The sequence below is a fragment of the Pinus tabuliformis genome, chromosome J, assembly GCF_031772625.1.
Source record: "Pinus tabuliformis cultivar Carrire ecotype Pingquan chromosome J, CPIR1, whole genome shotgun sequence".
Lineage (NCBI taxonomy): Eukaryota > Viridiplantae > Streptophyta > Pinopsida > Pinales > Pinaceae > Pinus > Pinus tabuliformis.
Window position 1 is genome coordinate 1,439,019,022 of NC_142295.1, and position 17,401 is coordinate 1,439,036,422.

General features: G+C 35.2%; 1 protein-coding gene across 2 annotated transcripts; it reads right to left on the reverse strand.

Annotated features, from left to right (window-relative positions):
* Positions 1 to 12,517: 12,517 nt before the first annotated feature.
* LOC149232767 (aluminum-activated malate transporter 14-like) lies at positions 12,518 to 16,651 on the reverse strand. 2 transcript variants are annotated; one of them, XM_089376561.1, is made up of 6 exons: positions 16,186 to 16,645; positions 15,690 to 15,830; positions 14,866 to 15,138; positions 14,253 to 14,392; positions 13,718 to 13,861; positions 12,520 to 13,392 (listed from the first exon to the last, which is right to left on the reverse strand). In XM_089376561.1, exons 1-6 carry the CDS (start codon positions 16,478 to 16,480, stop codon positions 12,610 to 12,612), a joined length of 1,776 nt encoding a protein of 591 aa, XP_089232687.1. In that variant the 5' UTR covers positions 16,481 to 16,645; the 3' UTR covers positions 12,520 to 12,609. The 2 variants fall into 2 exon arrangements, with proteins under 2 accessions (XP_089232688.1, XP_089232687.1); XM_089376562.1 differs by lacking the exon at positions 14,866 to 15,138 and having other exon boundaries at positions 12,518 to 13,392; positions 16,186 to 16,651.
* Between the last annotated feature and the right edge of the window lie 750 nt (positions 16,652 to 17,401).

A 17,401-nucleotide genomic window follows, 5' to 3' on the forward strand; every position in this document is an offset into this window, starting at 1 on the left:
ACACTACTTGATGAGTAAGGAAACAATCATTCACACTAATCATCAACCATTGCAATACTTGCAATTTCAATCTAAGTTGCAGCAATCAAGGCACTTCCGATGGATGGGTTTTCTTTAACAATTCCACGTGGTGATAAGGTATAAGAAAGGTATCTACAATAAAGTTGTTGATATGCTTTTTAATACTATTATTAGTGCAACTACTTTACTCAAGCATAATTTTGTTTTGCATGAAAGTTATATTGAGTAGTATGCATTAGACAATGACTTTTAGGATGTTTATGCAAGCTTGAGTCAAGGTAACCAAGTAGAGGAATTGGATTATCATTTGCATGATAACTTGTACCATCTTGGTAAGATTTGTATTCCACAGAGAGAAAGAATCAACATCATAGGAGAGGCACATACTTCTCTTATTTCTGTTCATTTCGGTGTAAGTAAGACGGTGAAACATCTACAGAGGTATTGTTATTGGCCTTGTATGTTCGAAAGTGTGTCAAGTTTTATTAGAGGATGTTAATTATGTGCAATCAATAAGACTAGCAATAGGAAGTTAGGATTGTACACACCACTTCCGGTACCTTCTCATCCATGGGAGAGTGTTTCTATGGATTTTGTTGGAGGTCTTCCTATGTCAAAAAGGAATCATGATTATCTTTATGTAGTTGTGGCTAGGTTTAGAAAAATGTGTATTTTGGTGCCATGTAAAAAGCAAATTACAACTGGAAAAAAATGCTCAGTTATTCTTTCAGAATGTATGGGTGCATTTTGGATTTCCCACATCCATTGTTAGTGATCGAGATTCTCGCTTTGTTGGGAACTTTTGGTCAAATTTGTGGGGATTCATGGACACCAAATTGAAAAAGAGTACAACATTTCATCTGCAAATAGATGGTCAAACAGAGGTGGTGAACAAGACTGTGATACATCTTCTTCGTGGGTATTGCAGCAAGCACCCTAAGTTATGGGATGAACATTTGCACTACATTCAACATGCTTACAACCGGGCCAAGCACTCTTCAATTCAAACATCACCATTTGAAGCATGTTTTGGACACTTGCCTAAGTCTCCTTTGGATTTCATTTTCGGAAATGATGTTGCTATTAATGGTCATAATGACATAGACAAAGCAAGAAGGTTCATTGAACAAATCCAATTGGTAAACTGAAGAGTTCAAGAACAGCTAGAAAAGAGCCAAGGCAAGTACAAGTCAAGGCACGACAAGCATCGGGTAGATCACAAGTTCCAAGTTGGTGATGAAGTTTGGCTTCACATTAGCAAAGAGAGGCTCCAAGGAGAAGGTAAAAAGATGAAACCAATTCGATATGGTCCATTCATAATTCTGGAAAAGATTGGTGACAATGCCTTCAGGTTGGATTTGCCTTCATATATGCAAATTTATGTTGTTGTTAATGTGGAAAATTTAAAGTTGTATGAGCCTCCTTTGATTCAAGTTCAAGGAGAAAATGTTCAAATTCCTTCCATTGAAGATTTCTCTCTTGAATACCTTGATGAACTACAACAAGACACCATTCTTGACAGAAGAACAAGGTATTCAAAATGAGGGAGTGTGGACTACCTTCGAGTGGGGCTCAAAGGAACAAATCCTTCCGAGGCCAAATAGATCGAGATTGGAAAGGTGAGGGAACTGTACCCTCACCTATTGAACAACTCAAAGTGATCTTTTGGGGTCCAGAAACTTCTAGTGAGGAGGAGTCATTAGGTGCTAAAAAATATGCTCAAAATTCAAAGTTTTTTAATCGTTGTGGAACTTGAACAACCAGGTAGTTCTCGTCATCCTGAATCCAACGCAACTCGTTTCGCGCGAAACAGACTCTGTATGCTCCTAGAAACATGTTCTGTTCATTTTCCTAAATAAACGAATTTTTGCAAAAAAAAATATGACAGTCTAGTGAGAAATCCGTACTGCTGATGTGGCACTGACTAGGCATGCCTACATGGCAGGATGACTGTGCATTGAATATTTTCCTCCGATGAATTAGGTGGTGCCAAGTGGCATGATTTCATTGGTGTTGATTTGGGCGATTTTCATTGGTGGGTTGGTGGCCAACCATAGACTGCCATGTGGCCCAACCAAAGGCTGACATGTGGCAGCATGGGGGCCACCAAAAACTTGTTAAGGGATGAATGGACCGGGCAGGGGTCGAACACCAGACCGCCATCCAACAAACCTAGCCAACTACGGTCATGCCACTATGTTGCTTATTATATATTGACATGCATCATATATTTAAACTTGAAGTCTTGCGCCATTTAGAAAAGGGACCAGCCCCTGGGCGTGTGCAACCCAACAGAACTACAGGCGAAGCGGAGTGGGGACCCGACCGATAGGGGAGGGCCGTTGGCCTTAGCCCCGAGCACGTGGCCTGAATTTTCAGAAATAAGGCCGCATTGGGCATTTAATTGCTCTAACAAATTTGCGCGGAATTTGGCGGAATCGGTGCCCAATTAGTGGAAATTGGGGCAAATTTGTAGGATAGTGCCGAATTTTGGGGAAATTGTAGAGCGAATAGTGAAATAGCTAGGGGAAGCCATAACTTTTGTAGTTTTTGACCAATTTGGGAGTAGAAAGAGGCTAGACATGCATTTTTGGGCATTCTGGAGCAATTGGAGCAGGTTTCAGAGCTGTTTGAGCATTGTAAACTGATGTATTCACACTTTTGAGCATAATAGAGAGGACCAAGCCATTGGAAAATGGACCAAGGAGACGTAGCCCAGGCGAGGTGAAATCCTTCATCATGTGTTGTTGTGATACTATTTTGGTGATGTTCTTGTTTGTTGTATGATGTTGTTCAATCATTTGTTTATGTTAATTTGTACATGAAATTTACATAAAAAACACTCAAAAACTCATGATAAAACTTGCAATTAACCTCATGAATCCTTAAGCACTTTTATATATTCTGAAGAGGAATTTAGCACAATAAAACTAATTTTCCCATTCAGATCAGCAATGCACCCTTGCGTTTGGGCATGTGTTAGGGTGGGTCGATGTCCTTCTCTTTCTCTTATGATTGGTGGTCCTTCTTGAGTGTTTCCTCTACTTGAAGTGCTCAACATCATAAACTAGAATATGGAGTTGGTAATCCATTTGTACCCTTATCATTTGTTTGATTCTCTTTTACTTTTTTTTCAAGCAAGCTAGGGTCTGATGCATATTATGTAGACAAAATCAGTTGAGGAAGCCATTTCATGTAGGGTGTGGTCAATCGATAGAAGAACATTGGTCCATAGCCTAATGGCTATAAAACCCCTCAATAACACACCTTTGAAATCTATAATTTTGCAATGATAGTGTCATCATAGCCATGCGAGACCTTGTCCTTGTGTCTTATCTCAAGCTTCACCTTCCTTTCTCTAGTTTTCTCCCATCACCTTTGCATGCAAAGCCTTTGTAAACTAAGGTCATGCAAAGAATGTCTTATGCAAGTGATGCATGTTGATCAATGTCCTTCCAAATCAAGGGGTGAGTGTCATCCTTTGTGATAGCCATTTGCCTATGGTGCATGCCACTCTTTGTCACCAGGCAATGTTCATGGTTTCCAATTGGTGGTATTACAAGTAGGTAACATTCCATCCCCAACACCACATTAGGACATAAGACAATTTAAATCTTAAAGAAACAATTTTCTGCAAATTGTTTTATGAAATGTATGTGTCACAAGAAATAGACTCATTATATGTGTGTCACAAACACAACTATAAATGAAACTAACTTGAAAAACACCACATTTTATTTTTTATTTTTATTAAAAGAAATGGCTAAAGAGGTCATTAGAATAACACTCCACTTTATCCATACAAATCTTTCAAATATACTTTTATAAATTTAATATTATCAATTATTAAATATTTTCTTATAATAATTTTTTTCCTATAAAAAATTCATAACGTTTATTTAATTAAAATTATAAAATTACATTCTTCATATATTAAGGCACATCATGATTATGTCCTTTGGAGGTTAGAAATGACATAACAAGATATAAAATGCCAATCTCATAATACTCTATTGTATAGCCTCACAAAAAGTCACAACAAAAATAGGATTATCTAAAAATATATGTACTATAGGGATATATTAATCCCATGTTTATGTTATTCTAAAGATCATCTAAAGAATATTCTAACTCGTGCAATGGTTCAACCAATTATTATCCACCTTTAAACAACATGTCCATTTTTTAGAAATAATTACTTTATAAAGTTGCAATGCTTAAATTCATCAAATTAAAGGATGATTAGATAAAGAAATGACACCATCCAATTAATCTTCATCTTTAAGAACCCTTCCTCCATTTGTTAAGCCTCTTTTGATGCATCTACTTCCATGTTCAATTATGTATGTATATGAGATGCTTTAGAAAAGGCGCGTGTTTTCTTTCATGTGATCTATAAGTGGTATAAGGGTAATATTTTGAATCTAACACTCACCCCTCATCCACTTCATGACTAGAAAAGAATCTCCAAATACTTGCAATGTTTCAGTGCCTTTTCATTTACGAATTTTAAGAGACATCTTAATGTTAACAATTCAACAAAATTATTGTACTTGTGCTTAGACTTACTTTGTAATTAATGAAATGTATTTATGATAAGTAAAGAACCCCTCCAACACTTGGAAAGCTTGTGGCCCCTATTTAATTCCATCAAAACACCCCAGTGGGTATCAATTGTTAATCATTAGATCCCTTGTTTGTCTTGAAACTCTATCCTTCAACACATATTTAAATCCTTGGAATATACCATATACCACCTTTTGTTTTGTATTTCTGAGAAAACAAATCAACCTCCCTCTCATCCCAAGGGCTAGAGTGAGGTTGTTGGTACCAAACTAGCCCACATGTATACTCATTTAAGAGTTCACAAGGCTCGAAGTCAATATAACAATATTCATATGCACGAATCCATTACAATAATAATTATTAAGGCATTATAACTTATCACGTCACTAGTATGGATTTGAACCTGGGTGGGGAAGATAACAACCATTCCTCCCAACCACCCTAGATAACCCCAATTGACTAATATGCCATATACCTATGAATAAACTCAAAATGTTAACTTTTAACTATTATTAAATAAGTTGTCATTACAAGACAACTAATGTTCCATAGAACTAGATAAGGTAGTGGTCTATAACCTTTTTTAATGCTCTTTGCTAACCCATTCCTAAAACACTATTCAATAGTTCCAAGGTTCCCTTACATTTGATCTACCATCCAAAAATAAAATTAATATTATCATTTATTAATAAAATAAAAATTATACATGTCATCAACTCCTTTTCAATGCCCCTCCTCCAACATTAATATAATTCCCTTGTATCCCTGGTATCACTAATCATATTTGCAAGATATTAGCTAAAAATAATATGAAAACTCTTGGGTATCATTAATAATATTTGCAAAATCTAAGCCAAAAACAATATGAAAACTCTTATGTCCTAAAAATTGAAAAACAATCTCATAACTTTAACCTAGAAATTTTCTTATAACTTATCTTAATTCAAATCCTATATTATATTATAGTGTAGTCTAAACATTTGTTGTTATCACACAATATTGGTGCAATAGGGGTTTTGAATCTATTTATGCATTCAAAAATATAATTTGACTAATAGAAAATTATAATCCAACCAAAAAATATATAACTAAGATGGAAGCTCAAGATGAAGGAACTAATGATAGAGACAATAAGATTCTGTAGCTTTCACAACAAACTACAAAACCCGAATTGTTGCTACATAACACACAACCACAACCATTTGGTTTTGACTATTGTATTATACTAATTCAATGACTAAATCACAGAGCATAAATAGAGAGTAATTTTAAACCCGCCCACGAGAACTCAAGGTAGAATTCAAATGTGTTTTATTCATTCACAATGTGTTGTTACATACGCAAAATTTAGATATGGGAGTGGAGTCCTCAGAATACTTGAATTCATATGTTGTCACATAGTGATACCACACAACAACCAAAACACTCTTGCTAACTCATGCAACAACTAGTCATCTCTCTCCAAATCGTGCAACAGCTAAAACCAAATCCAAGAGTCCAAGAGCCAGAAGCTAGAAGCCAAAATCCAAAAGTCCCATTTCTTCCTTGTTCCCACAATTTATTTCTCACACTGCTAATCTCTTCACATTCCAACTGAAACAAGTTGTTTCCCATGTTGTCAACTATTCACATTTCATAAATGAATTGATTTGATTCTCATAGTAAGCAGACAAATCAAAATTTATAACCTACATCCCACTCTCGTAGCGCGTCTAGTAGTGGTTGTCCTGTAGCAGCGCAACTAAACAATTATCAATTTTGGTGTGCCAACAACTCACGCAACAAGAGTATCAAAACAAGATCCTCAGAGTGTTGGCATCTCAAAAGAAGTCATCGATTTGGTGAAACATAACTACAGGAGTGACAACAACTATTGACTGGGTGTATCAACAAATAACATAATAAGAGTGTCAACAACTCAAAATACATGGGAGTAACAACACTTATTTTCCTACATTACAAACTCAAACAAAAAAATGTTTTGGTTGATGAGGATTTCTTGAGGCAAAGGATGCTCCTACATTAGACACCCTTGGTAGGAAAATATGAGCTACCAACTCATGTGGTAGTTCCTTAAAAAATTGAAGCACCTCGTAGGTGTGTTAGCTCTTGTTTAGTCACCCATGACGCATCTTTAGATCCCATGTTTTTCCATTTTCCCAAATACTCTAAATACTCCCCTTCAACGGGTCTTCTTTCCAATCCTTATGGCCATAATTTCTTCCACTTTTTCAACATGCATAATTGTTCCTTCCACTCATTGGGCGTACCTATCTCTTTACTATTCTCTCCTTCATGGACCTCGTATAGATCAACCACATTGAATATGAAAGAGATATCCAAGTCTCTTAGCAACTCTAGTTCATATGCGTTTTCATATTTTTTTCAAAGAATTTTGCATGGGCCTATTTTCCTATATTTCAACTTGTTGTAGGTACCTATAGGAAATATTTCTTTCCATAGATGTACCATTACCATTTCTCCTTTTGCAAAAATCTTTTCTCTCCTTTTCAAATATGCCTTCTCTTTATACCTATCATTACTTTCCTATAATATTTTCTTCACATGTTCATGCATTTCATGCATGCTTTGTGCAAAATCAATTGCATGAATGCTCTTCCTTTCCTCCAAGTAGGGTAGTTGTATCAGGTCCACAACACCTTTTGGTGACCGGATATAAACAATCTGAAATAGACTCTTCCCAACTGATCTATTCACTGAGTCATTGTAGGAAAACTTCATCTGTGCCAAAACCATATCCCATTGATTGGGATTTTCACATTCAAGCTTATTAACAAATTTCCAAGACTCTTGTTCACTACTTTAGTCTGCTCATCTATCTGTAGATGATATGTTGAACTATATAATAGTTTAGATCCCATTTTCTTCCATAACATCCTCCAAAAGTGACCCAAGAACCTTGTATCTCTATCAATGGTAATGGTTCTTGGTAAACCATGAAGTCTCACTACTTCTTTGAAGAATAAAACAACCACTTCGTTAACATCAATTATCCTTTTGCATGTTATGAAATGTGCCATCTTCAAAAACCGATCTACAACAACCATCACCGAATCTTGCTTCCTTTGTGTAATTGGAAACCCCAAGAAAATTCCATGCTCACATCTTCCAAGGCCTTTCTGGTACCGACAATGGAGTATACAACCTCGTGTTTTGACTTCTATCCTTTGGTAGTTGGAAAAATCTACAACACTCAACAAACTTTATGACATCCTTGTTGATGTTATGCCAAAAACACATCTCCTTTACCAACGTTGCAGTCTTATCCATGCCAAAATATCCACCTAAACCTTCATCGTGTAGCTCCTTAATATAATTCAACCTCATTGACCCTTGAGGAATGCACAATAGCTGATTTTTAAATAAAAACCCTTCTTGGATAGGGTAATCCAAGAACATGTATCTTTACACCTCTAAGGTGCTTTACAAGCTGTCCAAGCTTCTCCAAAATCGAAATTTTCTGCATTCTACTCCTTCATGCTTTTTAGACCCACCACTTCTATTGACAAAATGTTGAGTAGCAACACTCTCCTACTCAAGGCGTCTCAAACTTTGTTTGACTTTCCAAATCTATGCTTCAGAACATATGTATAACTTTGTAAGAATTCAACCCATTTAGAATGTCTTTGATTTAACTTACCTTGATAGTTGATATATTGTAAGGTCTCGTGATCAGTAAACACGACAAATTCCTTAGGCAACAAATGATGTCTCCACTTCTTCAGAGGCTACACAATAGCATAAATTTCCTGATCATATACATAATACTTTTTCTTAGCATTGTTCAACTTCTCACTAGAGAATGTTATTTGTCTACCTTCTTGACTTAAAATTGCCCTAATCATTATCCCACTTGCATTGCAATCAACTTGGAATACTTTATCAAAGTTTGGAAGTGCCAAAATAAATTTCTCTCACCTTTTTCAGATCTGCAAATGCTTTCCTTGTTGTTGTTGTCCATTTAAAATTCCCCTTTTTAGTGCACTCAATAAGAGGCACACAAACATGGCTGAAATTCCTAATGCATTTCTGGTTTAATCTTGCCAATCCATGGAATCTCCTCACCTCAAAAGTAGATTGAGGTTTTGGCCAATCTGAAATAGCCTTCACCTTTGGATTGGTCGTTTGCTACCATGTGGTCACTTGCTTCTCACTGCCATGTGGTCATCCGCTTAAGGTCCTTGGCTTCTTAAGTCTTCTTCTTCTTTCTGTTACCATTGGTGTTATTACTAAAATTTATCTTTGCTTCTTCCAAATGGCTTGCATGTTGTCTTCTTCATCTGCAAATACAACACTCTTTGTGGTCACAATCACTGCAAGAAAATTTTGGAACACATAGCATAAAAAGGTCGTCTTCTTTTTGTGCTTTCAAGCTCACCATGAGAGTAGAACCCCTGACATGGAAAATTCTATGGAATGGAATGAAAACCAATATCCAGGGCTTTGCTAGTCCTCACAATGTTCTGATCGGGTCATTCTCTTCCTTATGTAGTATTCTGAACCACTCCTTCTACTAATTATTTTGGATTTTGCAATCGCACACAAATGTGGTATCATGAGTAGCAACAGGGGTTCGCAGGCAAGGAGTGTGGACTCTGATTAAGTATCCCAGTTGTTGTGCTTTTCAACGTCAACCAACATATTTAGATTTTAATCTTATTTCTTGAATATTCTATTGTTGTAATGTAATAATTATAATAATTTAGTTTTATGTGCGGAGTGTGGAGGTGCAAAGTGTAGAGGTGTAGAGGAAGCACAATATGCTTCCTTTTCACCTCCGCACTTAATAATTAATTAAAAGAACTATAACCATTAAACTTTAGATGATTAATTAATGCATGTAAATACGTGGGAAAAAGAACATAATATGTGGACAAGCCATTGATTCGAGAAGGCCATGACATCATTTTATTCATGGTTGCATTGATTCTTCCTTGTGTCTCATGTAAAAACTATTTTTAAGTGGAAGTTAGGCCAGAGGGAGGGTGAGTTGTAGCTATCCTAGGCTTCCATGGTATGCACATTAATACAAATTTTGAAGAAATTTGATTTCTTGATTGTTTGCTGCTTGTAGATTTCCTCACACTCTCGCACCTTCGCACTTCTGCATTTTTCCTAAAATTCTATACGGATAAGCAAGTTCATGACATGCAAGAACGAAACAAATATGCATAAAAAACTAAGGATGGGATGAAGAGGTTTAAAAAAAAAGGGCTGCCACTTCCTCGACACATGAGAGAATGTTGAAAGCGCAATATCCAACATATAAAGGTGCGTGTCATCGTAGTTGGGGGAAATGAGCGTTTGAAATCTGTAAACCCAAAAAACAAACACAAATCTTGCTCGACTCCTTCGATGCTCTAGAAATGGCTGCTCGAGCTCATGATGTCACTGCTTTATACTTGAAGGGAAATAAGCGTGTGTTCCTTAATTTCCCAGAGCTCATAGATTGCCTCCCACGATTGATTTCTTTGTCTCCACGTGACATTCAAGCTATTGCTGCACAAGTAGTCATTGCATTCTATCCCAAGAAATAAGAAAGGAGAAGCCCTAGAAGTCGTCCAGTAGGTAATAAGCCTTCAGCTGCCTCATCACACCAACTATGCACAACAATTTACTTATATTTTGAGATAGCAAGTGCCAAGGTATCAGGGAAAATGAGAGCACAATTAATCCCTATATCATAAGTAGCCACATGTTAAGTTTTATTATTAATCTCCATAATGTTGATACATTGTGCAGTGCGGAGGTGCGAAGGAGAAAGTTTCCTCCACACTTCGCACAATGTATCAACGTTATTTATTGAAAAAAAATTAGAAAATAACTTTATGTTACAATCTTGTAAACAATAATTGTAAACAAAATGAAGCTAATGGTAATTACAAAGGTTTTTCATGTCTCATAGTTTGCAAGGCCTCATTCTAATCAACACCAACCAACATATTGGTTTTAGCTTTCATTTTGCAGAGTGCAAAGGGCGAAGGAAGCTTTCATTGTGAGCAGTGCGAAGGTGCGGCTTGCAAAAATGATTGTCGAAATAGAGTGTTCTCAAATAACAACAAAACATGGATCTCACACAAAGATACAAGGACTATGCTACTATGCAACTATCACTCTTGTTAATTACTTGGTCGTTACATGTGTTGTGTCCATTTTCTTGACAGGTTTATATATATATATATATATATATATATATATATATATCGGAAAGCGATCATCTTCTAACATTTTCATCAAATTCATATACATTTTTCAATGTTGTCTTTTAATTTATTTATTTTAAAAATAGTGTAAATAAAATTTATAATTAAGTATGTCATAGATTTGGGAAAATCTTGAGTTCTAAATGTTATATGTTTAACCCTTATTTTTGAGGTAATATAGTTTTAAGTTACAACACCTTTGTATCATGATAAACTAAATCACCACATTTACATAGTTGTAATATGCATAGAATTCGACCTCTCAATATCATAAGTTCAACCTTTAGGGAGATCATAATAAGTACAATTAGGTCGTGACCTCTTAGTGTTATAAACTCAACACTCCTTTCTAAGAGGTCATAACATTTGCATGCAACTCATGAAGTCAAAATATTTATATCTAGGTCATCTTCTCTTTATGCTATAAATTCAAGTCCTTCCCATAACTGATCTTAATATATGTACCAAAATCATGATCTCCCTATACATGATATATGCAATCCTTCCTCTAAGTGGTCATAATACGTGAGTGTCAATTATGACCTCTTAGTGCCATAAGTTCAACCACTAATATGTGCACACATGAGGGTCACGATCTCCCTATCCCATAAGTTCAACACGTACTTCTAAGTGGATGTAATATGTGCATGCTAGTCATAACCTCCTCCTAGTTAAACCCCTATTTTTGTGTTATTGTAATATGTAGATATAGGTAATATCTTTCTAGTCTTATAATTTCAACCACTACTCTTAATAGATGTAGTGCCATTATGGATCATGACCACCCAATTCAACCCTTTCTTCTATGGCCATAATATGTGATTATAGATCATGACCTAGCATCTTATAAGATTAATTTCTCCCTCTAGAAGTTAATAACATGTACATGCACATGACAAGCTTTTAGTATTATAAGTTCAACCTTTACCTCTATGCTATTGTATTTGTGTACATATCATATAGGACAATACAAAATATTTGTTACGTCACCAATAATTTTAACCTTTTAATTTAACAAAATTATAGTAATTTTAGAATGTACCTTTTATTATTTTTAATACTAAAATAAAATTTATAAAAAGTCCAAAAAATTTCTTCTATTTTGAATTATGTTTCATTTTTAATAAATGTTAATCCTCATTCTTTAAAAAAAAATTATTAAAATATTTTAAGAGTTTTTTGTTTTAAACATATTTTATCATAAAAATCTAATAATAAAAAGTATATTTTAATATAAAAATTCAGTAATAAAAAGGATAAATAATTTGTTTTACAATCATTATTCTTTTTAAAGTAAAGAAAATTTATAAAGAGATTATTTAAAAAAATAAAATATTTTTAATTTATATTCCAAATTATAAATAAATATATTTTAATGATGAAAATTGTTTAACAAATATAAGGAAATATGTTGTTTATGTTATGAAATATGAATAAAAGATGTGATGATGTAAAAAGTTGATTAATAATAATAATTTAATTTAAAGCATTATAATTTAATTGAAGGTAAAATGAATATATAATTTTTTTTTTAAATACAAATTTTCTTGTCCGGAAAATCTTCACTTTTTCATCTCATCTGTAATATTATTAATAATAATATTATTAATAATAATAACCTGAAATTATAATTTAACTGAAAATAAAATCGATGTCTGAAATTTTCTGATCTGGCCCATAAACAATCTATCATATTGAGAGATCTCGCTCTTTAATTTCAGGTGTAAATATATAACTGTCGGAATTCAAATGCACAACATCTCTTAACCATTACACTTCTTGAAAATATACAGAGACACTACTCAGCTGCGTGAGTATAAGCATGAGTGGACACAAAGTCCTTGGATCTTGTATAAATCAGCCCACGCCGATTGATCCCTCCTTCTGTTGCAGGTTTGAACCTAGCAAGCTTCCCTAGCTCATCAACTCCCACTGCAAGGTGCTTTAATCTCGCTGTAAATTCTACCATCAGCGATGCAAACGTAGCAAGAGGAAACGCCTCTGCGAATTGAAGCTGATTTGTTCTGTTAAACTTCCTAGAGGAATAATGGCGGCCTAAGGCTGGAAATGTATTTTCTCGTCTTGGTGTTGTCGGTATGGTTTCTGGACCGTGCCAGGATAAAAGTCTCGAACATCTTTCTGGGGAGGGCTTACCCTGGCTCGATTTATATTGTCCCGAAGAACCCATGGAGCAAGAGATCCTCAAGTCTGAGCTTCCTGCAACTGCTCTAGTTTTCCTATGCTCCATTAATTCTACTCCAGCCTGAGATTCCTGTGCTTCGGGTTCAATATTGGAGGTCGTCTCATCTTCTAAGGTTAATTCTTCTTCAGGAGCTTCATCTTTTTCTGGGATTTCTTCGACTATGGACCATTTTTTAGAGTCGATGAAGAGCTCGGGCTCGGCGCGAAGAACCGAGTGAAGCTCCTTTACCGCTGTATCAAATCGTTTCATCATCGGCTCCAGAGGTCCACATCTCCTCATTTCCTTGACGCTCTCGGCCAGTTCTTCCAGAACCTTCACAGCTTCAGTGCTGATTTTTGTGCATTGCCTCCTCAATACATTTCGGACAGAAGGCGGGGTCTGGAGTGGCGAAAATTTGCTTTGAATGCTCAGCGTCGTTAAAACAGGGGTGAGTTGATAAATTGGAGTCCATTTTTGGGGGCAAAGTTCTATTTCGAATTTTTCCCCCTTTTTCAAAATTTTGTTTATATGAATAGTTCTAAAAAGAATCTAAAATTTCTAGAAGCAAAGTTTTATGAATGACGTTTCAAATTATAATTCTTTTTTAAATTCTTACTGAACTGAAAAAAAGAATGGAGCACTGAAACCCCATGAAAGATTCTCCGAATTCCACAAGTAAAACACCATTGATAAAGATCTGGTGAAATTATGTAGCTTAATTTACCTGTATCTCAGAGCGTAGACAGCCATGTAATGCAACTACTGAGTAAGCACAATGTCTGAGCATGCCGCCAATTTTAAGGTACTGAGTCCAAGGGTATCTGAAGCGAAACCGCCCATGACGAGGCTCCCATCTGGCACAGTTGGCCTACAATTCACCAATGCTCTATTGAGTTAACCAGATAGCCTACATGTTACACCTAAACAATCATATTAACTGCCAGTGTGATTTAATTTGAAGGGATTGATTGCACTGAGATGCTCTGTAGTAGGATTAATGTTCACATATCAGTTCGACACAGAAATGCATTTAAACCCAAAGTTTATGGATATTGTTTTGCCCTTCGTGCTGTGAACTTGTAAGTCAAATTTGGAAACTTAAGAAATTATTGGACAAACCAGGTAACTATGGAGGTATACTTGAAAAAACCTGAAAATTTCTTCGTGAATTAAACAAACTGATAAAAAAATAATTTAAAACGTAATTTTTTTTTCAATACTCTGAATTTGGAGAGATCTAAAAGATTGTATTTACCCACCAAAGATTCTTCCGCAACTTTAGAATCTAAAATGGCCCTGTATCCTTCATAGATAGGATCCTCCAATGTTTCTTCAGATTCAGCCTCGTCATCTGATGAGCTAATGATCACTTCATCCTCAAAGTATTTTTGTACGCATCCTTCAACATTGAATCATACAGGGGTTATTGAACAAATCTTTGTTTATAATGTGGAGAAAAGCCAGGTATTTACCAGGATTTTAAAATAGTTGCAGAGCTACACTGATTCATACAGGGCTAGGGGTTATTGAACAAATATTTGTTTAGCCAGGTGCTTACCAAGATTTTAAAAAAGTTTAAATCTCTTAATAATCAAAATAGAAACCAGGTATTTATCAAGATATTCAAAAATTTGAAGCCTCTTAATAACCAAAATGACATGAAAACCACGTATTTACCCAGATTTTCAAAAAGTTTAAAGTCTCTTAATAATCAAATTGAAATGTGTAGAACAATTTGTATAAGTCCATCTTGACCTGGTATATGCTATAAAAATTGCATGTTTAAAAAAAAAGTTCGTAATCTTATTTAAACTGCCTCTGGGCACTTATTACTGGTGGTTACTGCACTTTCCCTGACAGATATGCCCTCACCTTCAAATGATACAATGAGATTTTCCAGGTTAGCTATAAGCATCTGGTGAAGGTCCTCTCCTGCCCAAACTGGGAAAAGAACCAGACTGACGAGTAGGCATATTCCACCGCCAATTAATATGGTTATCAACCGTTTGTAAGCCACACTGACTATGTTATCACTGCGATAAGCCGAGATAGCGATCATATTGAAAGTAAGAAGGAATATCACCATGCCATAGTCAAATTTGCTCTTTACAGAGGGGACGAATCGAAAGTAAGTAACAGCAGCCCCTGCCACATGTCATTTTTAACAAGTTAAAAGACGATGGTAATCTGTAGCTTTTAATCGCACTGAGGAGATCAGATTTTATTCCTAGGCCTACTAAGGTTTATTTCCTTGATTTTCACACATTTATTCATTATCTAACCCTTTTTAGAGAGAACATCTAACCCTTTTTTAAAGAGGAAGAGCGAAGAGCTGAATAAACAATAGAGCACATTAATTGATGCATTCAGCTGTATGAAATCCCCCTGAAATACTCAAAATTGGATAGATTATAAAACTCAAATATAAACTCATATTTACTAGTACAAGAAATCTTACTAAATTTCACACAAAATCACCCAGAAAAGTTCAAGTATAAAAGATTTAAAACATTGACTAGTTAAACTATCATATAAACAAGTATATTAATCCATAATCAACCAATGTATTGGTAAGAAACACTCTGAGCTTTATGGCTGTTCCAAAACCGAAACATAAAAATCCTCCAATCAAAATATATTTATCTTCGTACCAGAAAGAATGGAATGGAAAAAATTAACAGTAACTGTCAAGTTACCGAATATAAAGATGGCGATGCCAATGAGGACAGCCTGCCCTGTGCTTCCTGCGTTCTTTGCTAGTAAATCCACAATTAGAGCCAGGAGACCTGCCAACAGTGTTCCCAGTCCTCTGTTTAAGCCCTTGCACAAGGTAGCACCTGCTTCAGTGATACGATTTGATCAAATGGCTGCTATAAAATGAATCATTGCTGTATCTAAAACCTCAATTACTGTAGCAGTCATTCATTGCCTAAAAGCTCAACTAATGAAGCACTCATTCATTCCTCTGTGGAGAGGCAAAGGGATCTAGGGATTTGATTATGTAGATTCTTGTTACTTTGTATGTTGGTCTGTAATGTTGTGTAATATTACATAAGACAGTAAAGTAAAAAACTAGCATAAACCCACTCCTAAACTGTCAAATAGCTCAAGCGATTTCTTAAGGGATTTGGGTTAAAATTTACTGAATCCAGATGGAATCTTCGAGGTTAGTAGCCATAGATTAGAGTGTACCTACAGAAAATTCGAATACCACTACCACGGTAATGACTGCCCAAATAGCACTTTGCCCAGCAACTCCATTGAATAAAGGATCTGTGAGATAGAAAGGAGAAACAAGACACAATGCAAATCCAACCTTCAGAGCATGTATAAATTTACGTGGGTCATTTTTACCCATTTTCCAAGCTTTTCTGAAAAAAGACATGGGCGATCTGGTCCTCCATTTTTTGAACTTCTTGGGAGGTGGAGGAATATTATCATTATCAATATCCACCTTGACGGCCTTCAAATCTTCAGACGACGCCATTACTGATCAGAGACTCAAACAACCAGACATCATCTCCAACATGTACACTTGTTCTGGCAATAGGTATGGTTCGGCTCTGTTCCCTTGAGAGAGTCAACTGAGTAAAGCAGTGGTATACGAAAAGTAATTTTTGAGGTTTCTAGGAAAGTGGTCATCTCTTACATAAAATACCCTCAAAACTTTGATTCCAGCCGGGCATGGAATTGGTTTCTAGGAAAGTGGTCATGTCTTACATAAAATACCCTCAAAACTTTGGTTCCAGCCGAGCATGGAATTTGACTGGCAAATTAAAGTGTGAAGACGGGTCTGGGAGGTGTGAAAATTGTTTAATTTAAAGAGTGGGTCTGGTTGGAAGATGAGCCCGAGAGTTGTGAAAACGGTCTAATTTGACTAGTAAGTTTGTTTTAAAATTCCAAACTTATAGCTCTATTTGTGATTAGAAAAACAGTTATTAAGACTAAAAGTAACATTTATTAAGACTGAAAGTATGCGTACTTTGGTAGATTTTAATAATCAAATCCTTGCATGGAAATGAAGCCTTGTATCTTTGATGTTCAGTTTGGCTTCCATCTTACCAATAAATTATTATTATTAATAAATATTTAATAGAATGATAAAGCTGGTTTATGATTTGAAATTGTGTTTGCTGGATTAAGAATTTTTTTGGTTATAAAAATAAATAAATAATAGTCCAAAATTTAGAATAATAGCCCATGGTTACTTTTATTCAAAATGGTATGATTTTTTTTAAATAACAATTTTTATATAGGTTATAACTGTATCCACTAAAGCAGGCTATTTTTATTCAAAATAGTATGATTTTTTTAAATAACAATTTCCATATAAGTTACAACTGTATCCACTAATTTGATAATGTTCTAGAAATTTGTTAAATTATTTTTTAAAAAAAATGACTAAAAT

Bases quoted from the DNA above. Each gene is read 5' to 3' on its own strand.
- LOC149232767 (XM_089376561.1), bottom strand. From the start codon at position 16,480: ATGGCGTCGTCTGAAGATTTGAAGGCCGTCAAGGTGGATATTGATAAT. The intron at 15,831-16,185 runs GTACACTCTAAT...TCACTGAAGCAG, and splicing joins GGTATTCGAATTTTCTGTAG to GTGCTACCTTGTGCAAGGGC. The intron at 13,862-14,252 runs GTGGGTAAATAC...GGTGAATTGTAG, and splicing joins AAGTTGCGGAAGAATCTTTG to GCCAACTGTGCCAGATGGGA.